Source organism: Talpa europaea, assembly GCF_964194135.1.
Source record: "Talpa europaea genome assembly, chromosome: 4".
In the NCBI taxonomy this organism is placed as follows: Eukaryota; Metazoa; Chordata; class Mammalia; order Eulipotyphla; family Talpidae; genus Talpa; species Talpa europaea.
Genome location: NC_140070.1, coordinates 30,619,234 through 30,647,112, shown reverse-complemented (window position 1 = coordinate 30,647,112; position 27,879 = coordinate 30,619,234). Strand labels below are relative to the sequence as shown.

General features: G+C 41.9%; 1 protein-coding gene across 2 annotated transcripts; it reads right to left on the bottom strand.

Moving 5' to 3' along the window:
- Positions 1-1,035: 1,035 nt before the first annotated feature.
- Positions 1,036-9,300, bottom strand: CHRNA6 (cholinergic receptor nicotinic alpha 6 subunit; the record flags this gene model as incomplete). Of its 2 annotated transcripts, XM_084232016.1 has the most annotated exons (6): positions 1,036-1,167; positions 3,021-3,999; positions 4,110-4,219; positions 5,517-5,561; positions 6,683-6,813; positions 9,222-9,300. In XM_084232016.1, 6 exons carry the CDS (start codon positions 9,298-9,300, stop codon positions 1,036-1,038), a joined length of 1,476 nt encoding a protein of 491 aa, XP_084088142.1. The 2 variants fall into 2 exon arrangements, with proteins under 2 accessions (XP_084088142.1, XP_084088143.1); XM_084232017.1 differs by lacking the exon at positions 5,517-5,561.
- Positions 9,301-27,879: the final 18,579 nt, after the last annotated feature.

Sequence of the window (27,879 nt, the reverse complement as noted above, 5' to 3'; positions counted from 1 at the left end):
TTTCCCTGTTGTACAATCCACCTTTAAAATTGTTATAATATTTGCATAAACAATAAGAAGATAAATTGGAGTGGAATAAAACAGAAAGCCCAATGTTCTTTCCCTGTCAGGAAAGGAATTGCAACAAAACTTTCCATTCCTTAGAGATGAAATCATTTTATTTCCAGTGTCAACTACAATGAACGAATGGAAATTGTTGACGAGAAAAGATTGGAAGCACACTTTTTTTTTTTTAACAACAGATACTGCGTCAGGTTTGCTTCACAGCACATCACATTCTCATTCTCCTATTTTAATGGTCCTAATGACATTTCCCCCAACACACCTGGTCTTGCAGATCTTTGTGTTTGTGACTTTTCCTGAAAAGCTGTTAAATGCTGGGGGACAGAACCTATTTCTGCTACCATTACAATACCTAGCACAGTGTTGGGTTAGCGCTTCTTTCAAGATGAATGCTTATTCAGTATAGCCTGCTGACACAGCCACTGACTACCTACTATTAATTACTTTTTGCCATTTAATGTATCAAATAATGATAAAGGGTGTGAGCTACATCACAAAGACAACACAAGAAAGCAGCATAAATAGTTCACAAGCACTTGCAGGTGTCAGCAAGGTCCAAGTTCCAGAGTTTCACGTCTGCCATCTGTCATTGTACTAACAAGCAGCATAAACTGGAGGAACATGACAGAACCTCTTTCTAGCATGGCTTAATGTTCATTACTAGTTGGCTGTATTGTGGGTCATTCATGTCCTTGGAAGCCAAACAGGTACAGACAAGAGAAGGTCCTTGTCTTGCCAGTTCTGGGTCCTGCCAGTTCTGGGCTGTGGTGGTATAAACATCTTAAAGCACTCAGTGCTATAGAGAAGGGTATTTCAGCTCCTGATTTGCAGTAAAGTCCTGTGTCCATCTGGTCACGAGCTACAGTAGATGGGGAACTTGGGTGGGAAGTTTTCTGTCTCCTTCCTTATGGGAGGAACCATAGAACAAATAGAATATCTAGAAATTTCTAAAGATTAAAGGAAAACACACCCTTAAGATTTTCCTGTGTTCCCCAGTAGTGGCTGTAGAAATAGTCCTGCAGTTCCAAACACACAGACAATTATAAATACCCAGAGAAATACTCTGTCCACCACCATGGCCACATATTTCCAGTCATCTTCCACCTGAAAGGCAAACAAAAATTCAAAACAATTTTTAAAAAATCAAAACAATAAGAAATAGGTTCTGTTTCATAGATAAGTTGCTTCCTTTACAAAGATGTTTTTCCCCCTGGCAGTCTTTTTTCCTCAAAGATTTATTTATTTATTTGTTTGTTTGTTTGTTTGTTTTAAAGATTTATTTATTTATACAAGAACTGGGGTATAGGCCAGAGGTGCGGGAGGATGAGAGGATTCACCAGAGACAGAGCAGGGAACAGAACAGGCAGACTGACGAAATACACTACTGAGGGGGGCAGCTGGTGAGACAGGAGAGGTCTGCTCGCCATGTGTGTTGCTCCAAGGCTGGCGGGGATAGAACCGGCACTGCAGAGGCTGCGGACAGCTTCACAGCGCAGCGCTCAACCGCCTGGCCACCAGGGGAGGCCCTCAAAGATTTATTTATGCATATAAGAGCTGGGTTACAGTCCAGAGGTGCAAGGGATGAGAGGACTCACCTGACTGGGGAGCAGAACAGGCAGATCTACTGAAATACACTGCTGAGGGGAGCATTGGGAAAGCCAGGAGAGGTCTGCTGAGCCATGTGGGTAGCTCCCTGGCCGGCTGGGGATCGAACTTGTGCTGCAGTGGCTTTGGATATCTTCACAGTGCTGAGACTTAACCCCTTCTGCCACCAGAGAGGCCCCTCCCACCTCTGGCAATTTTAAAGCAAATATTGGTATTGCTCTGATTAACCGTATTCAGTGTCCCTGCAGAGCATACAGAATTCCAAGGAATTTCAGGGAACTTTCCTGAGTGTAAGAGGCAATCCCAAGAAATAGCTACTCACATTGCTCAATGTTTGTTATGGGCACCACTGGATATTCTGATTTACCAGCAAGTCTAGGGAACAGGGCATGGGGTGGGGGGGAGGTCATGGGTGTAAGATGTGGGGTACCAGCCAGGGCAGCCCTCCAGACCTTCTGTCCTAGCGTTTGTGGAGAGTTAGCTGCATGTCTCCTATCTTCCCAATCCCTGGCCTGCACAAAGTCTGCTAGAGTCTCCTGGTGTCTTGCGAGCCCTGCCTGGTAGGGAGTGAGTCAACAGCACCTCCCTCCTAGATTTTCACCATGCAGTGAGTTCTGAGCTCCCTTGTCCTGTGACGCGCCTGCCACTCCCACCCGGTGTGACCTGCAGTATGGTCCCCACACCAACAGGGCAGACTTCAGGTCTCCGCACATCCTTCACTAAGAGACACGGATATGACTGGTAGTCACAGTATGGCATCAAACCTGGGTACCTGGCATGAGTTTCAGTTGTCTGGCATGCTTTTTTTGAACTCCCTTTGGAGGAGGGGGGAGGTCCCATGCTGCTATAGTTAGACCCTAGGCAGCAGTAGCAAAATATGCTGATATTCTAAAAATATCATTCAATCAGCCCCCAAATCCCTTCCCACCAGAACCAGTGGGAGAGTTGCTGCCACAGCCTTGTCCTGCCACCCAGGGCTCCGGGGCAATCAGCTGCTCCGTGGTCATTCCTCCTTTCTGCCCAGGAGCAGATTTCCCTTCTTACCTCTGCCTGCCTGTGTTTCCTGTGGAGAGATTCTTCATTTCATTAACCAAGGTATCTCTAAATTTTTCTTTTAACCGGATTTCACTTGCAGTAACAATTTTGGTGGTGGAGATTTGCCTAGAGTTACACCCTACACCCTCCTCAAGCTCCAGATCAGTCCCCCCAAAGCCACACAGTAACAGAAGTGGAGCTTAGACCAAAGCAGCCCCACCCTCTTGTAAACAGATCTCACTCAGAAGCTAGGACCAGGCTATTAAGTGCCTCTAGGTCTGCAACTGGGGGACAGGTCAGAGGAGACATGCATTTACCTCCTTGGTTTCATTTTGGCTCTTCATGTTTTCTGCAATGAATTGAATACTATTAATGACATCATCAACTTCCGGTGAGTGCTCTGAATTTTCTGTCATCCATTGTAAAGGCTGATGACTTAACTTTCTCTTGCTGGTGGAAAGCTCACTTGACTTATGGCATTGGCAGCATTCTTTAAGAAATCTGGGCTCTCTGTGATTATCAAACTTGACTTTGGCTGGCCTACTGGAAATGCCTTTGGCTTTTTTATCAGTACTTGTCTCCCTTAGCTTGTCCAGAGGCCTCCTCATCATCAAGATCTGGGGTAACAATTGAAGGAAAACCTCCTTCACCCACTTGGGCATAGTGTGTGTTGTGGGGGTGCGGTAGTGTATGTTCAACACAAACACAGTCACCACGATGGACAGAGTGATGAAGATCATGGTGAAGAGTAAGTACTCCCCAACCAAGGGGATCACCAGTGATGTTGATGGGATGGTTTCTGTGATCACCAGCAAAAACACAGTCAGAGAAAGCAGAACAGAAATGCAAAGTGTCACTTTTTCACCACAATCAGAAGGAAGATAAAAGACCAACACAGTTAGGAATGAAATAAAAAGACATGGGATAATCAGATTAATGGTGTAAAACATTGGCAATCTTCTAATGTAAAAAGAATAGGTTATATCTGTGTATATCTCTTCACAACAGTTGTATTTTATGTCATGCTTATAGCCAGAAGCATCAACGATTTCCCATTCACTGTTTTCCCAAAAATCATTCATATCCACTTTAGATCCAATGATCAGAAGATCAATTTCAGCTTTGTCATATGTCCAGGATCCAAATTTCAGGGAACAATTTTGATGATCAAAAGGGAAAAAGGTGATATCCATGGGACAGGAACTTTTAAAAATAGCTGGTGGAGTCCAGGTTATCATGCCATCGTATTTCAGAAGAGCTTTTGTCTTGCCTTTGACTTGGAAGTCACCAACAGCACTGCAAGGAAAGCAAACCCCATTAGTAGCATCCCTTCCCCCTTTATTATTGGTCAGCAGGTTTACCAAAGGCAGCTTGGGAAAGAGACAAAGGCTGTCAGGTACCCATACTTGTTATAGAGAACAATGTCAGGCTTCCAGATCTTGTCTGCTGGAATACGAAGTGTCTCAATACCGTCATATTCCATTGGGTCCCAGCGCAATTTATAATCATTCCAGATCTAAAGAAAATAGAAATCAGTTTCTAAAAATTTCTTTTTTTTTTAAAATAAATATCTTACATTTCTTTCTTTCTTTTTTTTAACTTTTTTGCACTTTTTTTTTTTTTTTAAGATTTATTTATTTATTTATACAAGCACTTGGTACAGTCAGAAGAGCGGGAGGGTGAGAGAATTCACCAGAGCCAGAGCGGGGAGCAGAGCAGGCAGAAGGACAGAAGTACACTGCTGAGGGGAGCAGCGGGTGGCAGGAGAGGTCTGCGCGCCATGTGGGACCCTCCTCCGGTGGCCTGGAAGCAGCCGGGGATCGAACCGGCGCTGCAGAGGCTGCGGGCAGCTTCGCAACCCAGTGCTCAACCGCTGCGCCACCGGGGAGGCCCTCTAAAAATTTCTTAATAACTTTCTTCTAATGTTAAATTTATGTTGATTGAGCAGTTTATTGAAAAAAAAATTCTTATTTAAAGAGTACATTGGTTTCAAAAGCTCAGAGATTGGGCTGCCCTGGTGGTGCAAGGGATTAAGCATAGCGCTATGAAGCAATCCTCAGCCCCTGCAGCATGAGTTCAATCCCCGGTAGACCAGAGAGCTATCCACCTGGCGCAATAGACCTCTCCTATCTAGCTCACTCTCCCCTCAACAGTGTATTTCAGTCAGTCTGCCTGTTCTGCTCCCCACTCTGTCTCTGGTGAATCCTCTCACCACCTACACCTCTGACTGAAATACACTGCTGAGGGGAGCAGCAGGAGAGACAGGAGAGGTCTGCTGCGCCATGTGGGTCAGCTCCCTGGCCAGCTGGGGATCGAACTTGTGTCATTTCTAATATTAAAAAAAATATTTCCAGTGCACAATGATGAGTTTGCCACAAAATCTGTGCGGAAGTTAGAACAGGAAGGAAGGACTATATGTCACAACTGATAGAGCTAGCTCATGAGAATCTACCGCTCATGTTCTTATACTCAGCTGCTGACTTCTATAGGGCTAAGTCAAAAACATCAAAGAGTAGGACAGCATCAGACTCTGGAGTTCAAGTTGCAGATAAAAATAAGAAGACTTGAGAGCAGAAGCCAGAAAGGACAGAAGCTATGACAGGGAAACTGTCGTCACTAGATTTCTGCACCTATGAAGCTTCCATGAAGCCAGCCATTACCAGAGCTTAACTTTAGCTTTGGAGACAGATAGTTTATGCTCGATCATAAATTGTCAATGGGAAGAGGAAATCCTGGTGGATTTATCCACTATACATTGTTAGGCCATACACAGTGACAGATCCAAGAGAAGAACATGTGATGGAGACACGTACGTGACGTAGCCACAAATTGGTTTCCATGATCTGGTTTACTTCATCCTGGGAAGAAGAAAGAATATTTTTAGCCTCAAAAGTACTTGCTATTAGGGGCCTCCCCAGTGGCGCAGCGGTTAAGTGCTGGGTTGTGAAGCTGCCCGCGGCCTCTGTTGCGCCGGTTTGATCCCCGGCTGCTCCCCGGCCACCGAAGGAGGGTCCCGCATGGCGCGCAGACCTCTCCTGCCGCCCGCTGCTCCCCTCAGCAGTGTACTTCGGTCCTTCTGCCTGCTCTGCTCCCCGCTCTGGCTCTGGTGAATTCTCCCACCCTCCCGCGCTTCTGACTGTACCCAGTGCATGTATAAATAAATAAATAAATAAATAAATCTTTAAAAAAAATAAAAAAGTACTTGCTATTAGACAAAGGTCTTAGAACAAGAATTGCAACTGAAAAGAGCCAAATCTGAGTTATTCATGCTGCTTTAAGCCAGGCCTGCTTCCTCATTCCCTTGCCATGGACCCCAGATCCCTGCTGTGTCAGAGTACCAGACCCTACTAGCTCCTCTCCCACCTACTAAGGCATGAAGATTATTCAAACAAACCTCTAGTCCAACTCGCCCTTGAACATGGTAGCAATAAATTTTAAAAAGACTTCCAAATTCACATCTGTTTTTTCAGAGCTAAATGAAATCCTATATGAAAAAAATATAATTTTTTCTTTCTGATATAACATAGAAAATTTAAGGTAATTCTTTTTCCATGCAGTAAAAACAGCATAATCTTGTTCCACACTTGTAATTGCATGACCTTGGGAAAGTTGCTTAACTGAACTTCTGTCTCTGAAGCTGTAAAATGGAGTCAGTAACCACCAAGCGCAGACAGTGTAGGGTGCATAACAGGCACACCCTGAAAGTTAGCTCCTTTTGTATTCTCCCTTCACCTGCTTCATAAACTGGTTCTGAAAGCACTTACAGAAAAGTAATGCCTTAATGTGAATAATTACAGCACCAGTGGGGCAAGTATAGCCCTCCTGGGGCAGTGACTTTGAAGAATCAGCACTTATATAGATTCTTTGCATTTTTAAATTCCCTTAATTACCAAGTGCAGTAAGAGGGACAGTGTTAGGGAATTACTCTGACCCCTCTGAGTCCAGCTCCTGAGATGCACAAGGCAGACTAGGCACTCACCACCTTGGCCAGCTGTGTGATGGCCAATTCAAAATGCACTGTGACAGGATCTGAAACATTTTCCACAGGCCTGATGAACTGGTTATAATGAGAAAACAGTTTGTGAAAGAGTCTCTCCTCCGATGCACAGCCTGTGTGGCCAAACAGAGGCAAGAGTTAGAGAAACAGAGAGGGCGGAGTAGGTGGAGGTTCTGGCAGCTTCCATCACAGGATGATGTGGACTGTGGGGCATCCAAGCCCATTGAACACCCTGCCCCTGCACTATGGTCACCCACGCACAGATCCACTGGTGCCCATTTCGTCTATCTTCCCGAGCCTCCTCTGTTCACCTTTGCAATGGAGATAATTGCAGTAATGCCTGCATCTCTCACTGTTATGATAGCACAACAGAACATTTTTTTAAAGTTAAGACACAAATACTCTTGTTTCTCTTCATATAAATCTTTAGCCTTTTAAAGTTTAAGCCACATAGGCCTACCTGGTGGTGCAAGGGGTTAAGCACTACACTATGAAGGAATCCACAGCCTCTGCCGCACGAGTTCCATCCCTGGCCAGCCGGGGAGCAACCCACATGGCGAGGCAGACCTCTCCTGTCTCACCTGCTGCTCCCCTCAGCAGTGTATTTCAGTCAATCTGCCTGTTCTGTTCCCCACTCTGTCTCTGGTGAATCCTCTCACCCCCCCAACCCCGGCATCTCTGGCCTGTACCCCAGCTCTTGTATGCATAAATAAATAAATCTTTTAAAATAAAAAAAAAAATAAAGTTTAAGCCACCACAAATGTAAGGGCTTGCAGGAAGTTGGGGATGTTTGCTTGTATCTCTGAATGTAACTTACAATCTTACTGATCCAATGACTAAGGAAAAATCCTGTCCTTGCTTATCAAAACAGGCATACAACTGACCTCTGTTTCTACAATGAGAAAGGGAAGGCTTCACCCAGCAACCTGAAATAACTAGTAATTTAATACTGTCCTAACAAGCCATACACTTTGCTTTTTTTTTTTAAGATTTATTTATTTATGCATACAAGAGCTGGGGTACAGGCCAAAGATGCAGGGTGTGAGAGGATTCACCAGAGACAGAACAGCAGATTGACCAACATACACTGCTGAGGAGCACAGCGGGCAAGTCAGGAGAGGTCTGCTGCATCAAGTGGGTAGCTCCCAGGCTGGCCGGGGATGGAACTCGTGCTGCAGTGGCTGCAGATTGCTTCATAGGTTCCGTCATAACCCCTTGCGCCACCAGGGAGGCCCCCATACACCTTTTTAAAACCAACTTTTAAATTCCTTTTTTTTGGTTTTTTTGAGGTAACAAGATTTACAGCACTGTGATTGAGTGAACTAGGGTCACAGCTCCTCACATGTCCGTTACTACCCCACTGCCGTCCAAGTACCCACCGGGCACTCACCCCAATTTGTTCCCACCCCCACTCTAGTAGCCTCAATTGTTTTAGAGTTTTATGAGAGTTTAAAGTTTTTAAGGCAAGTTTCCTTAATATTTTTTATTTAGAAATTCAAAATTAGTTCTTAGAAGATACTAACTCTTCTAGCAATTAGATTTTAGGCAACAGCTTAATGCATATCTCTTTGTATTTTTCCAAGAAAACATTAAAAGCATGTGACTTGCCCTCATTTGACATAATTCATTTCATTAATGCTCTCCTTTTCATCTTCCCTTATAGCATTCAAATTTGACACCTACAAATTTTTCAGAGAATTTACACTCGGAAAGAAAAAAATCCAGGGTATTGAAAAACTTAAAAATAAAAATGAAAGCATAACTATTTATTACTGAATAAAAAGTTATTTGACACATTCATTTGGAAACCCTGAAATGCTGAGATATCAGCAGGAAAGAACAGTTCCAAACAAAAAACAGACTTCTTACCATCAGAATTAATAATGACGGTATTAAAGCTTAAATAGACAATAAAAACAAATTATTCCTCTTTTCTCCCCTTTGAGATTATTTAGATAAACCTTCCATGAGTCTCTTGCCCCCTGCAAAGCCAACAGCACATAAATATGCTTTTGTTCAGCAGAACAATGGTTATGTGCTTCTAAGTATTAACTTTTAAAATGAATGATCTTACTCTTATAACACATTTCAGCATAGTAATATGATCTGGTTCCCAAATCAAAGATGATTACCTTCCAAAGGGATGATTTCATAGACTAAGTAACAGCATCAACTAACAAATAAATCACAGGTTTGAAACAACATTAAATACTAATACAAATAAATAAATTGAATATATTCATAGCAGAGCTGGATAGAAAACTGCATCATTATTATTACTGCCATTTTAATTAGGGAAATCAAATATGACTTACAATGTCTCATTGTCCTCCCTATCCCACTCCCCAAATCTCATATGTTAAACATAACCAATAAAAATAGATTAATTAACAGTTTTAACAGCATTAATTCGACATATTTACCCATGGAATATTTCATCTCTGTTCATTCAAGCACAACTAGAAAAATAAATACATGTAGCTAAAAAGGAATATGTGATGAAGCAGGAACAAAAACCTACCTTTCAAGACAGGTGTGAATATATACAACCAGAGACACACACCAAAGTGAAGGAATCCCTGGCCCTTGCTGATCAGCATGATTAACACACTTAGATTTCTTTTTGTAGTCAAAGTGTTGTGCAAAAAAAAGCTGTTAGACAGCCACACACATCAAACCTTTCCATCCTCAGGCTCCACTGCAATCGGTGTGTGTGTTCTAGGAAATAAAAACATCCCAAGCAGAACACAGCTGTTCCCAAAATCAGAGACCGAGCCAACAATGGAAGGATTCAGGAATATAAAATAACGTGAGGTGAGCCATCACATTTCCTGTCACCCTAGATCTCTTTTCCTGCAAGAACACTGAAGAACAGCAGTGAGGGAATGCAGGCAGCAGGACTCACGAGGATGAAAAACATTGCCGTGCCTTAGTACATCTTTGGGCAGCACAGTCTCAACCATAATCCTTAGGGGAATAACACACATTCCCTGAGCTTCAACTGCAGACAGAGCTTATGCCAGGGCCCAAATAGTGCACTCTGATTCACTGAGTTCTCTAGTTAATCAAGACTTAACTTTGTTGTTAGAAAACTTTCCAAAATAAGTCTTTATTCCTGTCTTCGTAAGTATGGCTGAGAGAAAGCAGGATTAATTTGGTTTTATCTGATGGCAAGGTTTCCAGTGCCTCATCTTTCCAGGTTCAGCGCTCACGCTGAGGACCAGAGGTTGGATGTCTGCGAGGGAGAGAAACAAGTGCTCTACACAGGATACCACCTGACACCTCTATATGTTTAAACATCCTTGGCACCCACTAGTTTTCTTAACATTTTTCTCTTTTTTCCTATAAGTTTAGTGTCAATAGGATTAATTAGGCCTTCAGTCAGATTATTTTTTAAAGATTTATTTATTTATTTATACAAGCACTGGGTACAGTCTGAAGGATGGGAGGGTGAGAGGATTCACCAGAGCCAGAGCGGGGAACAGAACAGGCAGACTGACGAAATACACTGCTGAGGGAAGCAGCGGGCGTGGCAGGAGAGGTCTGAACGCCATGTGGGACTCTCGCGAGCGGCCGGGGATGGAAAATGCTCTGCAGAGGCTGCGGGCAGCTTCGCAGCCCAGCGCTCAACCGCTGAGCCACCTGGGGAGGCCGTTCATTCAGATCTTGTAGTTGGTTAAAGAAAAGTAAGACGATCAACAAAATGAAAAGGCAACCTATGGAATGGGAGAACATTTTTGCAAGCCATATATCTGAAGGGGGTTAATAGCCAAAACGCTACAACTCAATAATAAAACAAGCCAAGAAGAGCCTCCCCGGTGGCACAGCGGGTTAAGCACCGCACTGTGAAGCAATCCGCAGCCTCTGCAGCACGAGTTTGATCCCCAGCCAGCCAGGGAGAAACCCACATGGCGCAGCAGACCTCTCCTGACTCACCCACTGCTCCCCTCAGCAGTGTACTTTGGTCAATCTGCCTGTTCTGTTCCCCACTCTGTCTTTGGTGAATCCTCTCACCTCCTGCATCTCTGGCCTGTACCCTAACTCTTTACATGAATAAGTATATCTTTAAAAAAAAAAAAAAAGCCAAAAAACCCTAAAGAATCCAATCAGAAAATGTGCAAAGGACCTGGGTAGACATTTTCCAGAGAAGATGTACAAATGGACAACAGGCATATGGGTTTTAGCAACACTAATCACTAGGGAAATGCAAATCAAGACCTCAATGAGATATTACCTTACATGTATTAGGATGGCTAATATCAAATAGAGAATAGATAACAAGTGTTGGCGAGGATGTGGAGAACAGAAAAACCTTAGGGCCTCCCCTGGTTGAGCACTGGGCTGTGAAGCTGCCCACAGCCTCTGCAGCGCCGGTTCAATCCCTGGCCCCACCCCGCGAGGGTCCCACATGGTGTGCAGACCTCTCCTGCCGTGCCCGCTGCTCCCCTCAGCAGTGTATTTCTTCATTTGTCTACCTGTTCTGTTTCCCACTCTGGCTCTGGTGAATTCTCTCACCCTCCCGCGCTTCTTACTGTACCCAGTGCTTGTATAAATAAATACATAAATCTTTAAAAAAAAACCAAAAAACCTTTTATACTGTTATTTGGAATGTAAATTGGGATAGCCACTATGGAAAACAGAGTTTCCTCAGAAAATTAAAAATAGAACTACCACATAATTCAATGAGGGAATAAACACACATTTATCTCAAGGATATGACTGCACAAGAAAAGGTGCTTAGCATCACTAATCACCAGGGAAATGCAAATCAAAAGCTCACACCTATTAGAATGACTTTTATCAAAATGACAAGAAATAACAAGTGTTGGTAAGGAGGTAGAGAAAAGGGAACTCTGTGTACTGTTGGTGGGAATTTATTTATTTTTTAAAAAGATTTATTTATTTGTGCATACAAGAACTGGGGTGTGAGCAAGTGATATAGGGGGTAAGAGGATTCACCAGAAACAGAGTGGGGAACAGAACAGGCAGACTGGCGAAGTACACTGCTGAGGGGAGCAGTGGGCACGACAGGAGATGCCTGCTGCGCCATGTGGGTTGCTCCCTCACTGGGAATCTAACTCACGCTGTAGTGGCTGGTGATAGCTTGATAGCACTGTCTTTAATCCCTGAGCCACCAGGGAGGCCCCTGTTGATGGGAATTTAAATTGGTGCACTATGGAAAACAGTCTATAGGTTCCTCAAAATGCTACAAATAGAAGTGGCATTTGCTTCAGCAGCATATATATACTAAAATTGGAACAATAATACAGAGAAGATTAGCATGGCCCCTGTGCAAGGATGAGGCACAAATACATGAAGTGTTCCATATTAAAGAAAAAAATAGAACTGGTTGTATGATTCAGCAATTCCACTTTGGTAATTTACCTGAAGGAAACAAAAACAATATTTCTGTACACCAATGTTCATTGCAACATTATTTACAATAGCCAAGAAAAGGAAACTATCAATGGATGAACAGATAAAGAAAATCTGATATATGTACTATATATATTAATATATTAATCAGCCATGAGAAAGAAGGAAAACTTGCCATTTTGTGACACTGTGAGTAGAGCTAAGTGCAGTAAGTCAGACAGAAAAAAACAAATACCATCCGATCTCATTTATATGTAGGATCTGAAAAAATAAAAGCCTCAGAGAAGAGATTCTCTTTTACCTCTCCTTCCTTTTAGTTCACAAGGAAAAAGGAACAAGCAATGAATCTTGACTTTCTTCAAGGTCATAAATATGATGAAAACTGTGTATCCTTTGTCTCTCCCTCATACACATGAGCATTTCAAACAAAATTGGACTTAATATTTAGGGGAGCTAACCATGGGTGAAGGGTATCTATAGCTGGCTTCATAATTTTCCTAGTATCTGTTTCCAGTCTATCTTTTTTTTTTAAGAGTTATTTATTTATTTATACAAGAACCAGGGTACAGGCCAGATACACGGGAGGGTAAGAGTTATTTATTTATTTATACAAGAACCAGGGTACAGGCCAGATACACGGGAGGGTGAGAGGATTCACCAGAGAGAGTGGGGAACAGAACAGGCAGACTGATGAAATACACTGCTGAGGGGAGCAATGGGCGAGACAAGAGAGGTCTGCTGTGCCATGTGGGACCCTCGCCAGACGGGATCGAACCCGCCCTGAAGAGGCTGCAGACAGCCGCACAGCGCTGCGCTCAATCGCCTGTGCCACCAGGGGAGGCCCCTCTATCTTTTTAAAAAATAACATATTCTAAAGAGTTATTGTGTCAGAAATAGTCTTCAGAGATTAAGTATTTTTTTAATCTGCAGGAGCTTACTTCCATTTCGAGATTTTTCTGGAAAAAAAGTGATACTATTTAGCATGAAACTTTTAGATTATTAATATTACTTTAACCTTTTCCTCCTAGTTTCTTTTTTTTTTTTTTAAGATTTATTTATTCAAGCACTGGGTACAGTCAGAAGTGCAGGAGGGTGAGAGAATTCACCAGAGCAGAGTGGGGAGCAGAACAGGCAGACAGACGGAGGACCATGTGGGACCCTCGCTGGCAGCCGGGGATCAAACCGGCACCACAGAGGCTGTGGGCAGCTTCGCAGCCCAGCGCTCAACCGCTGCGCCACTGGGGTGGCCCTCCTCCTAGTATCTAAATTAAATTCACTGCCTCTTTCTGCTCTAAAAATAAGGGAGATGCTTTAATACAGTTACATAAAGTTGGTTATGTTCTTAGTTGAAGTTTGAGGGGGTTTTGGCCCAGAAACTGCATGAATGAACATTTTACTGACCTTTTTCCAACTGTCAGTTCTCTTTAACCTCAAAAGGTGCAGACTCTTTAGTTGTCCCTAAAGAAATGTAAAGGAAATAACCCCTTACACATGTATTATTTATAAATACTCTGCAGCAAAAAACATCATCAATAATTTAATGATCCCATATGCTTGATTTTGCTTTAAAAAAAAAGCCATCATTTACACTCACAAGTTCACTATCCCTCGTCAGTAGTCTTCCACATCCATCCCATTGACATTTCCCACCAGGAAAAATAAAACAGCAGTAGGGTAAATATTCAAATTAAATTCTAATTTTAGACCACAGAGGAATATTCAACAAATATAAGAGAGGCTCAAATTAACTCTACAATGTCCAACTTTCAGCTATCTATATTTTAAGGAAAAGGAAGAACTGTGGACCTAGGATGAGTGAAGAATGAAAGAAGATCTAAACTGTGTTGAAATGGTATGCCATTGGAGAAGAATTGTAGCTGTCTCTCAGCACTTCCTATGTGCCCATCACCATGCTAAGCCCTTTATAGTCTGTCCTTTAATCCTCACAGCAATCCTATGAAGTGCAATTCAATAAGTGAGGACACCAACCAGTAGGAATATTAAGTAACTTACTTAAAGGTCCATCATAACTGGTAAAAGACTGAGTTAGGACTCCAATCTAGGTGTATCGAAAGTTAACGTTTTAACCTTGAAGTCATACTGAAGTGCTTTTAGACCCTTGAAATATAGTTTCGTTAAAATATAGTTCAATATCTTTTTAGAGGATTGTTATTGAAATGGGCTGTGGTGGCACTAAATTAGTTATTATTCACCATGGAGTCCTCACATAAGCTGAGAAACCAAGGCTAATTTTAAAGATAGTTGAAAGAGCAGAAATAATACCAGACAGAATTCAAAACCCAGGAGACTACCCTACTCAGGCAAAGTCTGACATCAGGCAAGTTTCCGACTGGGGGTAGGGGGTGTGGAGGGAGCAGGCACTGACAGCCACATCCAAGCCTTTCAGATGCTGTTGCTGGCTGTGCCATGAACATCACTAGGTTAACTACTGGGGAGGGGCATGTGGGCCTTGGTCTTTCAGAAAGAATGACTCCTACACAGACTTTTGGGGATTCTAGAACTTCCCTCCAAACTTTTTACTTCACTAAATGAGCAGCAATTTTGTCCGAGCGTCTACCTCTTCAAGGTATAAGGCAATGTACTAAAATTATAAATCCCCTAAAAAGAAGAATCAATTCAAGGTTATCATTGTCCTAGAAGCCAGTGGTCACTATAATAAAATTTATTCCACTACACTTGACCTAGATCTCTGATTGTGAGTGGGGATAATAACACCACTCTGTATTAGTTTCCTAGAGCTGCTAAAACACATTGTCACAAGTTTGGTGGCTTAATGCAGTAATTATTCGTTCACAGTCCTAGAGGTTGGAAGTCCAAACTCAGGGTGTCAGCAAGGCCATGCTACCCCTGAAGGGGGGCTCCCCCTGAAGGGCTCTAAGTGTTTCTTGGCTTGTGGCAGAATCACTCCAAACTCAGCCTCTGTCACTACATGACCTTCCTTATGCCTCTGCTTTCTCCTCTTTTGTCTCTTATAAGTCATTCAATTTAGGCCCTATCAGCTCATCCAGGATGAATTCATCCTGAGATCCTTAATTTGATCACCTCCGCAAAGACCCTTTTCCAAGGGGAACATCCAGGGTTAGGACATGGACATATCATTGGAGGGGCCACCATTCAACACATACCACATCTCACAGGATCATGGGGAGAATTTAATTAGAAATGTATGTAATAGCAGCTCCTGAAGTATTACTGTAAATGCACATCGATTTACTTTTCTCAGAGATCATTATTTTTTTAAAAAGACTTATTTATGCATACAAGAGCTGGGGTGCAGATCAGAGATGCAGGGATGAGAGGATTGACCAGAGACAGAGTGGGGAGCAGAACAGGCAGACTGACTGAAATACACTGCTGAGGGGAGCAGCGGGCGAGACAGGAGAGGTTTGCTGTGCCATGGGGTCACCTACCTGGCTGGGTATTGAACTCATGCTGCAGTTGCTGCAGATAGCTTCATAGTGCTGAGTCTTAGCCCCTTGCACCACCAGGGAGGCCCAGAGATCAGTATTCTTTTTTTTCTAAAGATTTATTTGTTTATTTTTTATACAAAAACCGGGATACAGGCCAGATACACGGGAGGATGAGAGAATTCACCAGAGACAGAGTGGGGAACAGAACAGGCAGACTGACGAAATACATTGCTGAGGGGAGCAGCGGGTGAGACAGGAGAGGTCTGCTGCGCCATGTGGGACCCTCACAGGCTGGCCAGGATCGAACCGGTGTTGCAGAGGCTGCGGGCAGTTTCACAGCTCAGCGCTCAACCACCTGCACCACCAGGGGAGGCCCGAGATCAGTATTTTTATATGCACAATAGACTTTGGGGCCTGATGGGAAGCCCAGAAAGTATGACGGCTTTTACATAAAATGATACAGATTTCTTGTTCTTTCAAGGAAGAAAACCTAAAAAGTCAGCTATATGCTATTTACTACTTAATAGTTCTCAAATTTTAGTGTGCACCAGAATCAAAGGTGGGAGGCAATCTTATTTAAAAGGTCAGACTCGGGCTTCCCCGGTGGCGCAGCGGTTGAGCGCTGGGTTGAGAAGCTGCCCGGGGCTTCTGCGGCAGCGGTTCGATCCCCGGCTGCTCCCCGGCCACTGGAAGAGGGTCCCACATGGCGCGCAGACCTCTCCTGCCGCCCGCTGCTCCCCTCAGCAGTGTACTTCGGTCCTTCTGCCTGCTCTGCTCCCCGCTCTGGCTCTGGTGAATTCTCTCACCCTCCCGCGATTCTGACTGTACCCAGTGCTTGTATAAATAAATAAAAATAAATCTTTAAAATAAATAAATAAATAAAAGGTCAGACTCCAGGGATCTCTCTGGTGGCTCAGGGGTTAAAGACACAGGGCTATCAAGCTATCACCAGCCACTGCAGCACCCCAGCCCTGCTGGGGATCAAACCCACATGGCTTAGCAAACCTCTCCAGTTTCACCAGCTGCTCCCCTCAGCAGTGTATTTCAGTCCGTCTGCCTGTTCTGTTCCCCACTCTGTCTCTGGTGAGTCCTCTCACCACCATCCTCACCTCTGGCCTGTACCCCAGTTCTTTTTGCATAAGTAAATAAATCTTTAAAAAAAAAAAAAAGAGAGAGAAAACAGGTCAGATTCAAGGTCCCTTCCTCAGAAATTCTGACTCAGTAGGTCTGGGGTGAGACCTGAGAAACCACATTTTTTTAAAGCTCCAGAACTGATCCTGATGCAAATGGTCAGTCCCCGGCACGTTGGAGGATCTCCTCCAGAGAGCTGCAAGAAGATTTCCACACTGTATCTGAGTGTGCTTCTGTAATATTATAGAATTAGACATTTCTGGGACAAATTTGTATCTCACAAAACAAAACTGTTTGACTGTTCGTTCTGAAGTTGCTATCTGTGATTTACGTGTAAAAGCTACTTTAGCATTGCTAACTAGGTCCTACCATGTTCTGCGAACAGTGAGAAATGCTGAAATGCAGTTCCTGAAAATACACGTTTATTTTTTCAAGTTCTCGTAAAAGCTTTACAAAAATTGACCTCTTTAGGGCCCCAAAAAGTCTCAACAAGTAACAACAGATCTATATTCTACTTAACATTCTTGGTCCCCAACAAAGTCAACTCCAAGATCCTGCCCCAAACTTCTTTCCTGCAGATCTTAAAATGTTATATCAGCCTTCTATTTTTCACCAGAGTGAGGAAGCAAAGCTAATCATACAACTCATGTTTTTAAGGTTTCCACAGTCCAATATAACTGAGATTAAATTAATAAAAGACTAAAGCTGTAACTAAAGGTTACAGCATTTGTAACCCCCTTCTGTTCCAAAGCAACCCTGTTATTCAGGCTGCTCTCAGTAACCACTGGGAAACTGACTCTGCCCCAGGCTTTCTAGATATGGTGTTGAGCACAGCTGTCTTCCCCAAACCAAAGCCACCTAAGGTCTGAAAAAGTAGGAGAGGGATAAGGAATAAGACAGAGAGTCTGAAAAAGAACCTCTCCCCAGCAATGTGCTGAAGCAGGGCCACCTGTGCCCAAAGCCCAAAATAAATAAGCAGGCAAGGAGATTCCTTAAATGACATGAAAGAAGGAAACATTACAGCAGTGGGAAAATCACAGACGTGAGATAGTAGGGGTACAAGCAAATGGTAAGTAAACCAAATTGGATACTTAATTGAGAAGATGCTATTGGTGCTTTTTTTTTTTTTAAAAGATTTATTTATTTTTATACAAGAGCTGGGGTACAGGCCTGAGGCGCAGGAGGGTGAGAGGATTCACCAGAGACTGAGTGGGGAACAGAACAGGCAGATTTACTGAAATACACTGCTGAGGGGAGCAGCAGGCACAAAAGGAGAGGTCTGCACGCCATGTGGGATTCTTGCCGGCTGGCAGGCAATCAAACTGGCACTGTAGAGGCTGCAGACAGCTTCACAGCACTGTGCTCAACCCGCTGCGCCACCCACAGGGGAGGCCCTGCTATTAGTCCTTTTTACAAAGATGGTGCCAAAACCAAAAAGGAAGCCCTTGCTTCCTAAGTCAAAGCAAAAGCTTCGAAGGCCAAGAAAGTAGTGCTGAAAGGCATCCATAGCCACAGGATAAAGAAATCTGCATGTCACCCACCTTTTGGGGGCCCAAGGCACTGCAACTCCAGAGGCATCCCAAATATTCTTGGAAGAGCCCTCTCAGGAGAGACAAGCTTGACTTCTGTGCCTTCATTAAGTTCCCTCTGCCCACTGAGTCAGCCACAAAGAAGACAGAAGACAACTACACCCTTGTGATCACTTGTGGATGTCAAGGCCAACAAGCACCAGATCAAAGAGGCTGTGAAGAAGCTCTGTGACTTTGACATGGCCAAGGTGGAGGTCGACACCCTGATCAGACCTGATGAAGAGAAGAAGGCATATGTTGCGCCGGCTCCTGACTGTGATGCTTTAGATGTTGTCAACAAAATTGGGATCATCGAAACTGAGTCCAGCTGGTTAATTCTAAATTTTTTTTTTTTCACTATAAAAAAAATGATGCCAGGGCCTCCCCTGGTGGCACAGCGGTTGAGCACTGGGCTGCAAAGCTGCCTGCAGCCTCTGCAGCGCCAGTTCGATCCCCGGCTGCCGGCGAGGGTCCCACATGGCGCGCAGACCTCTCCTGCCATGCCCGCTGCTCCCCTCAGCAGTGTATTTCATCACTCTGCCTGTTCTGCTCCCCACTCTGGCTCTGGTGAATTCTCTCACCCTTCCGTGCTTCCGACTGTACCCCAGTGCTTGTATAAATAAATAAACAAATAAATAAATAAATAATAAATCTTAAAAAAAAAAAAAAAAGAAAACAAACAAAAAAAAAATGATGCCATTGAACAAATACTTTAGTGCCAGATTTGCAGGGAAACTTGAATAGTAAGCTAGTAAATTTGGTCTTGGGTAATAAGAAACCACTGAAAAGTTTGAGGAAGAAATTAGCATGATTAAAACAGTATTTTTATTTATTTTTTTGAAGATATATTTATTTATATATATAAGAACTGGGGTACAGGCCAGAGTTGTGGGTGGTGAGAGGATTCACCAGAGACAGAGTAGGGAACAGAACAGACAGATTGACTGAAATACACTGCTGAGAGGAGCAGTGGGAGAGTCAGGAGAGGTCTGCTGCGGATGTGGGTAGCTCCCTGGTGGCTGCAGTGAACTTCATAGGTTGTGTCTTAACCCTTTGCGCCACCAGGGAAGCCCTAAAAACAGTATTTTAAGAACATTAACTACCACCTTATGCTATGTTTATTATCATGTATCAGACTTTTTGCTTTTTATAATTTGAAAGTATTTTCCTTTGAATACTTTGAGGAATTGAAACGGATTAAAATTAATTCACTTAAGACAGTCAAAGATTTGAAAACTCAGTGCTCTTTTTGAGTTCAGTCCTCTTAAGGCTTATAATAAAAATTTCAGAACCTACTATAAACTCATAGTATGCTACTATAGTGTTTACATTTTAGTTTAAACTTAAGTGACTTATAACCTAAATTGTATGTTTAATTATTTTTCATATGCTCTTCAGAGAGTTCAAAGCCAAGAAGGCTAATTTATTTGATTTCTTTTAGTGCTGTTAAAATAACTGGCAAGACTTTTTCACTTTCCCTAACAAATATTAGGTTAAACCAAAAGGAATTGCTGCTATTCAATGATTTTCATCTGCAAAAATGCCAATTTTTTAAAAGATTTATTTATTTATGCATACAAGAGCTGGGGTGTAAGCCAAAGGTGTGGGATTCTGGGATGGGGGGGTTGGTGAGAGGATTCACCAGAGACAGAGTGGGAAACAGAACAGGCAGACTGACTGAAAAACACTGCTGAGGGGAGCAGGGGAGAGGCAGGAGAGCTCATCGTCCATCACTGTGCTGGTCCGCGGCAGGAGAGGTCTGCTGCTTCATGTGGGTCAGCTCCCTGGCAAGGGGATTGAACTCATGCTGCAGTGGCTGGCAATAGCTTGAAAGTGCTGTCTTTAATCCCTCCACGACCAGTGAGGCCCCAAAATGCCAATTTTTTTATGGTCAGCCAAACATATTGTTATATGTTTGGTGTTATACACTTATGTCCAATTTTCATTTAAAAGTATTTATAGTGTTACAGCTCTTTTAGAATTTGTCTACCAGGTTTTCCACGTTAAAAAAAATATTTACAAAACATACATACCTGTAAGTATTGGAAAAGAGGAAGAGGCTGTTGAGATAACAAATAGCAATCTTTATCTACACACACATTAAGAACTAAAAAATTCTTAAAGTTTCAGGAGTACAAGATTCATTAGGAGATTCTTTAATTTATGCGAAGGTAAGGATTGCAAACTCCAGAGATTCTAATTTTCACGAAGCACTTAGCAGGAATTCTCTAGCTACCTTTCTCAAATCTGATTTATTGGGAGGGTATTTTAGTGACTAATATGTGTGGAAAGTAAGACAGGTTGAAATTCAGGGAAGAATTCACAGAACTTGTAGTAGATTTGATCTACTCGGTTTCTTCCAGAAATAATCAGGACTGACCATTGAAGGAAAGGATTAGCTAGAAGGAACAATCAACTTTGGATGGTTGATAAAATTTCCCTTGGCTTGGCCTATGGGTCTCCAAATTCAGTCATTTTTTTTTTTTTTCAAAAGTGGTCCAGAAATATATCATTAACCTCACTAGCTCAACCTGGTCAAAGCATTCTAAATGGCCAAACTTCTATTTTCTAAGTAGAGAGTTGAGATGATAACTTCTAATTCATAAGTGTATAAAGCACCTGCTTCTTCTGAGATCAAGTCTGGGTCTTTCACAACTTAATAAACTGTGTTTTTTCTAGTATTCTTCATCTTAGTGCTCATCACCTTCACTGCATAGAAACCATTACCAGCACAGCCATATCCTGTATATAATAAAAGTAATCTACTAACTCCTCCAAACTGGCACTCCTCTCTCAAGCACAGTTTTCTCTAATAAGTCATTTCAGAAGTTGAAGATAACCCTGTTTCTCCCTCTGTAACATCAGGACCTGAGGCACACTATCAGTGAAATCAGATGTGCCTTGGATAAGATGACTTAGTAAAGGATTTGGATCTTATTATTCTCCAAAAAGGTTAATCAGGAAGCTAACACTGCTGCTCTTCAAGATGTGATCATGCATTAAGAAATCAATAAGAGGAAAATTGCAGGGTATTTATATTTCTAGCAGTACCACACAGTAGGAGTACTGGAAAGCTTTTAGGGATAGAACAGTTAAAGTGGGTAAAACACAAAATAATCTTTTTAATGCATGGATGAATTTGCATGGATGAATTTGCAGGAAAGGAAGAAAGAAAGGAAGAAAGAAAGAAGGAAGGAAGGAAGGAAGGAAGGAAGGAAGGAAGGAAGGAAGGAAGGAAGGAAGGAAGGAAGGAAGGAAAGAAAGAAAGAAAGAGAAAGGAAGAAAAATCAGTTGGTGAGAATGTAAATTTTTCCATCCACTGTGAAAAACAATATGGAGTTTCCTTAAAAAAATAAATATAGATCTACTATATGATCTAAAGTCACCTTCTGGGTATACCCAAAAAATATGAAGATAGGATTTCAAACAAATATATGCACTCCTATGGCTACAAAAGGATTATTCTCAATAGTTAAGTTATGGGAAATGCCTTAATACTCATCAATGATTAAAGGGATTTAAAAAGAGTAGCATATATACACAATGGAATATTATTCAGTCAGGAAAAAGGAGGATAGACCACTATTTGCAACAAAACAGATGGAGCTTGAGCACGTTATATCTGAGATAAGTCAGACAGAAAGACAAGCACTGCATGACATCCACAGACATACATTTATTTACATCAACAACAGAAGTGAGAAGGTGCTGGAATAGTATCTTCACAGTGCTGAGGGAAAACTAGTCAACCTAGAATTGTGAACCCAATGAAACAATTTTTCAAAAACACTGAAATGAAGACATTTATAATAAAGAGAAAACAAAACTTAAAGAGTAATAAAAAGAAGACTAAATAAGGATGTGGTCTCTTCTAAAGGGTGTACTTAAGAAAAAAGGAAAGGGGCCTCCCCAGCGGCGCAGGGGTTGAGCGCTGGGCTGCGAAGCTGCCCGCAGCCTCTGCAGCACTGGTTTGATCCCCGGTCACCAGGCGAGGGTCCCACATGTCGCGCAGACCTCTCCTGCCGCCCGCTGCTCCCCTCAGCAGTGTGCTTCGTCACTCTGCCTGTTCTGCTCCCCGCTCTGGCTCTGGTGAAGTCTCTCACCCTCCCATGCTTCTGACTGTACCCAGTGCTTGTATAAATAAATTTAAAAATTAAAAAAAAAAAAGAAAGAAGGTAAGTGGTTACATAAGAGGAGAGATGAAAGAAAAAATAGTGAGCAGAGAAAATCATTAATATGTGGACTGACGTAAGCAAATGTTATTTACCTTGGTTACTTCTTTATTCCTTTAAATTTTGTGCCTCACTCTCTTTACAACACACATTGTTCACATGAAGAATTTCACTTTCTCTCTCTATTTTCAACAGTCCCCATCCTTAGTCGAGCCAGAGACCTTTTATTCAATATCTCAAGAAGAAAAGTAGACCTGGGATCTAGTGTTTATTCAGAAATCTTCCTTTTCTTTTAAATAATCATACACACCCCTCATTTTATAAGTACCCAATACCTCTAATTCCTGGCTTTTTCAGGCTTCTGCAGTGTATATTAGCTTGGGGTTTTCTCCATTGCCAGCCTAAGCTTCAGCTTTCTGGGGCTCATTATGTCAATAATCACTCACTTATCTCTAATTTCCAAAATTTTGGGTTTTTTCCTATCATCTTAAGAACTTACACTGTCTTAAGAACTTACACTGTTTTAAACTCTCTTTCTAGCAGTTTAATAGAATTACAGTTGGATGAGAGGCATTTTTTTCAATCTAACACAGTTAATTAGAAGACTGTCTCCTATGACTCTTAGGGGAAAAAAAAAAAACTTTCCCAGGGATCCCCAGCAGATTTCCCCCTTCATCTCAACTATCAGAAATGTGTCACACCCAACCCCTGCCCATCGCAAGCAAGCATAATGGGACTGTGGTGCCTAGCCCTGGGGTGAAGTGAATGTTTGAGATCAACAGCAACATTCACCTCAGGAACCTTAGTTAGGATTTTTAAGTGCAAACTAAACCACCTACCCAAATCAGAACACAAGGCAGTGGTCATATTGGCTGACTCTATATACCCTTAACAGTGCACATGGGTGTTCATTTCACTGGGGGAATTATCTACTACATAAATACAATGTACATGTATTATGTATTAAACAGTGAGATAATAAAAGCAAGATGATAATGAAAGTTGAACAGCTCAAAGAGCCCCAGAATCATGGGGAGATGAGGCTTCAGAGCCTTTAGTTACACTGCCTGAATCCTTCTGGGCTAACCAGCAACAGTGACCCTTCCTTTTGCGTAAAGAGGCATTTTAAATGTCAAGGAGCTGATAGACAGGATATGGAAGCTCTCTAGTTAAACACAAAATCAAATTACTTCAAAGCTTCTAGTTCTTAAGGTCATATTTATATAACAATGGCAAATTAAACTGGACCAGAAAGTTTGTCCTCTTTTGTTTACTGTACCATATATACACGTATGTATATATAGACTAGATAGATGATAGCTAGGTAGGTAGGTAGGTAGGTAGATGATCTGATTTAGAAATTCCAGTTCCATTCTGCAAGGAATTAAGAGAGCTTCCAATAATTAATCAAGTGTTCTACGAAGTTAAAATTTGTCATAATTGTAAGGCTGGGGTATAATATGAAATATTAAGAGGAAGTAATTTTATTGAACAATAAAAAGCATTGTCATATTGGAAGCCTAAAAATAAAGAAGAAAACCCCCCCAAAACAAAAATTAGAAGGGCATGTTTTTCATAGTTCTGAGCTATTTGCTATAAAAACATGGTAGCCTTGAGGGTGGGGGGGCCGGGCCTTCCCCCGTGGCACAGCGGTTGAGCGCTAGGTTGCAAGGCTGCCCGCAGCCTCTGCAGCGCCGGTTTGATTCCCGGCCGAGGGGACCACCCTGTTACAGTGAGGGTCCCACATGGCGCGCAGACCTCTCCCGCCGCCCGTGGCTCCCCTCAGCAGTGTACCTGGGTCCCTGTGCCTGCTCTGGCTCTGGTGAGCTCTCTCACCCTCCCGCGCCTCCGGTGCTTATATAAATAAATAAATCTTTTAAAAAAAAAAACAACAAAAAACATTGTAGCCTAGGAAAGAAACTTAAAGGGTTAAAGTGATTCCATTTTTCTCTTTTTCCTAAATGGCTGGGTTTTTGCTTGTTTGTTTGTTTTTAAAGATTTATTTATTTATGCACACAAGAGCTGGGGTACAGGCTAGAGATGCGGAGCGTGGTGGGAGGTGGTGAGAGGATTCACCAGAGATAGAGTGGGGAACAGAACAGGCAGTTTAACTGAAATACACTGCTGAGGGGAGCAGCGGGTGAGACAGGAGAGGTCTGCTGCGCCATGTGGGCAGCTCCCTGGCCAGCTGGGGATCGAACTACTGCTGCAGAGGCTGCAGATTGCATCACAGTGCGGTGCTTAACCCCTTGCACCACCAGGGAGACCCCTAAATGTCTGTTTTAAAAGTGATGATGTTTGCAAATAGATTGAATGCAAAACTGAAAAAGAAACTGTGTACCTTGGAGAACAATATTTATCTAAAACTGTTAGTTGAACATTTTGCTAAAGAAGTAGCCTAAACATCTTTTGGCCACTTCCAACTTTCAAAGCTGCTGAGCCATAATTTTTTGAAAAATGAAGTTACACAAAAACTATAGGCTGCTGTTAAAGAAAAGTGTATACTGGTTTACATTAAAATTACATACACATAAGTGTGCAAAAACTTCAGTACTTCATTCTATAAATGTCCCTTATATTGATGATAAAATTTACTTTCCTAGAATATCCCAATTTTTATGTGCAGTGCATGTATAAAATACATTTTTTAAAAGATTTATTTATACATACAAGAGCTGGGGTACAGGCCAGAGGCGCAGGGTGGGGGTGGTGGTGAGAGGATTCACCAGAGACAGAGTGGGGAACAGAACAGGCAGTTCGACTAAAGTACACTGCTGAGGGGAGCAGTGGGTGAGTCAGGAGAGGTCTGCTGTGCCATGTGGGTTGCTCCCTGGCTAGCCAGGGGAAACAAACTCTTTCTGCAGTGGCTGAGAATAGCTTCATAGTTTGAGTCTTAACCCTTGAGCCACCAGGGAGGCCCCGAAAAATGTAATACATTTCTAAATGTAATGCCCCTTTCCAACAAACTCAAGCTTATCACATCCCACATCCCCATCACAAATTTACTCAATGTGTCAAAGAAGAAAAGAATAGAGAAAATCTTTTAAGCTTTTGAAGTTAATGGGTGCTCTATCTGAGAAAAGAAGAAAATGAAATTATGTTGTCTCTGATGTTTTGTTTTTAGAAAATAATGTGATAAATACAGTTCCTTTTTTTTAAGGCAGCAAAACTGTTAATGGTTGAAAAAATTGATCTCTACTCTGAAAATGTCCCTATGGTTGATAATAGAGATGGGGAGATACATCACAGCCTATATAGAACCCAGCCTCTGTTCCAGAAGGTGCATGGGGAATAAAAATATTTACTATCTTAAAAAGCAAACTGCAATTTAGATCTGTTCCTCAAGCCCTGTTTCTTGAGTTTGCCAGTTCAAACCCTTTACAGCCAAACAAGTAACAGCTGAGAGTGGTCAGGATGTGGGACTGACCTGATTGCACACCTTTCCAGATGCAGCCCTTCTCTGCTCTACCCATAGGGCTGCGTGGAATGGTGGTGTCAGAATTTGAGTTTTCAGAGAAATATAAAAATTTCAGTTGTAAGGGATCTGTCTTGATTTTTCCATTTTAAATAGCTTGTGGTCCCACAAAATATATCTGCCAGCCAATTTCAGGCCTGTGCCCTCAATTTTCTGACCCTGTTTTAGGAGAAAAGCAGTCAGGTAGAGGGTACTGTTTTGCTTAGGAAAGCATGCCACTGGATCCTTTGGCTGAGCTAGCCTACACTACTTAACTGCTCTCTATAACAAAATAAGATAAAAGTTTAATTTTTGTGGTATTTGGGAACCAAAAGCCAGAAAAGAAAGATAAGGAGTGTGTAGGAGTGAGTGTGAAAGCAGACTGGTTGAAGGTCTACCCCTGGGAAGTGGAGGTTGGTAAAAAATGCACAGTTGTGTGTGTGTGTGTGTATGAGAGAGAGAGAGAGAGAGAGAGAGAGAGAGAGAGAGAGAGAGAGATGCTGCAATAACCCATGGTTACCATGTCTCTTCAGTCAAAGCCCATTTCACGAAAGCGTTTCAAGTAAGTGGCAGGAGGGGAATGAATAAAAGCTTGTGATGTTCAATATGTTTTGAAGGAAAGATCACAGTGTTGTTAATAAAAAAAAGAATACCAGAATGCAAAAATGTCTGAAAAAAGAAAATAATGGTCTTCATTAGATTTATTTTAGTTTGGAGAATGACTTGGCCACAGGGACTTTAAAGGAGACATTGTTTTTATGTAATTGAGGGAAAAGCCTGTTTTCTTCTCTCAGACACTGCAAATGCCAAGTGTTCCCTGCCACCTACTGGTTATTGGCTGCAATTTTTTAAAAAAATATCTTCTGATTAAGACAAAAGTATAAACACCAGAAGTATCAATGTGCCAACTTAGGAAATAAAGTCTTATCAATAAAGTTTGAAATCCCCTGTATTCTTCTCCCTGAAATTATCTTTTTCCTCTTCAAAGGTATCTATTGATATCATCTTGAGTTATGTTATCAAGCCAACACATTTCTTTATAATTTTTCTACAGATGTATGTATCTCTAAGCAATGCTATTATTGTTTTCATGTTTTTAAAATTAATGTAAATGATATAATTCTGTATGGAATATTCTGCAGTTTTCTTTTTTTTTAAAGTTTATTTATTTATGCAAGAACTGGGGTACAGGCCAGATGCACGGGAGAGTGAGAGGATTCACCAGAGACAGAGCAGGAAACAGAACAGGCAGACTGACTGAAATACACTCTGCAGTTTACTTTTTAAACCCACACTGTGTTTATGAGATTCATTCATGTCAATCAGGAACGTCATTTTCACTGCTGCAGAGAATTCTATTTAACGGACATGTGGTAATCTATTTGCATACTCTTTTTTTATGGACCTTTAGATAGTTTTCAATTTTTTTAAATATTATAAACATTGCTTTGCAGAACATTCTAGAATATGTCCCCATGTGTCTATATTAACTTTCTTAGCATGATAACAATAATGTAAGTGTTTTGTCAAAATCTTCACACATCTTTAATCTTTCTTTTCATAGCCAAACTATTCCTCAAAATGGATGTATTTATTTTTGCTCTGACCACCAGTGTATTAGGGTTTACATTGCTCCACATCCTCATTGCCAATTAATAGTGTCAGATTTCTGAAATTTTGCAGTTCTGAGGGTTTTGCAATAATATCTTTGTGGTTTCAGTTTCATGTCCCTGATGGACTTTTGAACAGGAGTGATATCAAGTTGTGGAGAACCATTAATACTGAGTCTTTCTGTTCACAGTTGTGTTTTATTTAGGTCATCTTGAATAAAAGTTTGTAATCTTCTCCATAAATATCTTACATTTCTTTTTTTTTTTTAACTTTTTTGCACTTTTTTTTTTTTTAAGATTTATTTATTTATTTATACAAGCACTGGGTACAGTCAGAAGCGCGGGAGGGTGAGAGAATTCACCAGAGCCAGAGCGGGGAGCACAGCAGGCAGAAGGACCGAAGCACACTGCTGAGGGGAGCAGCGGGCGGCAGGAGA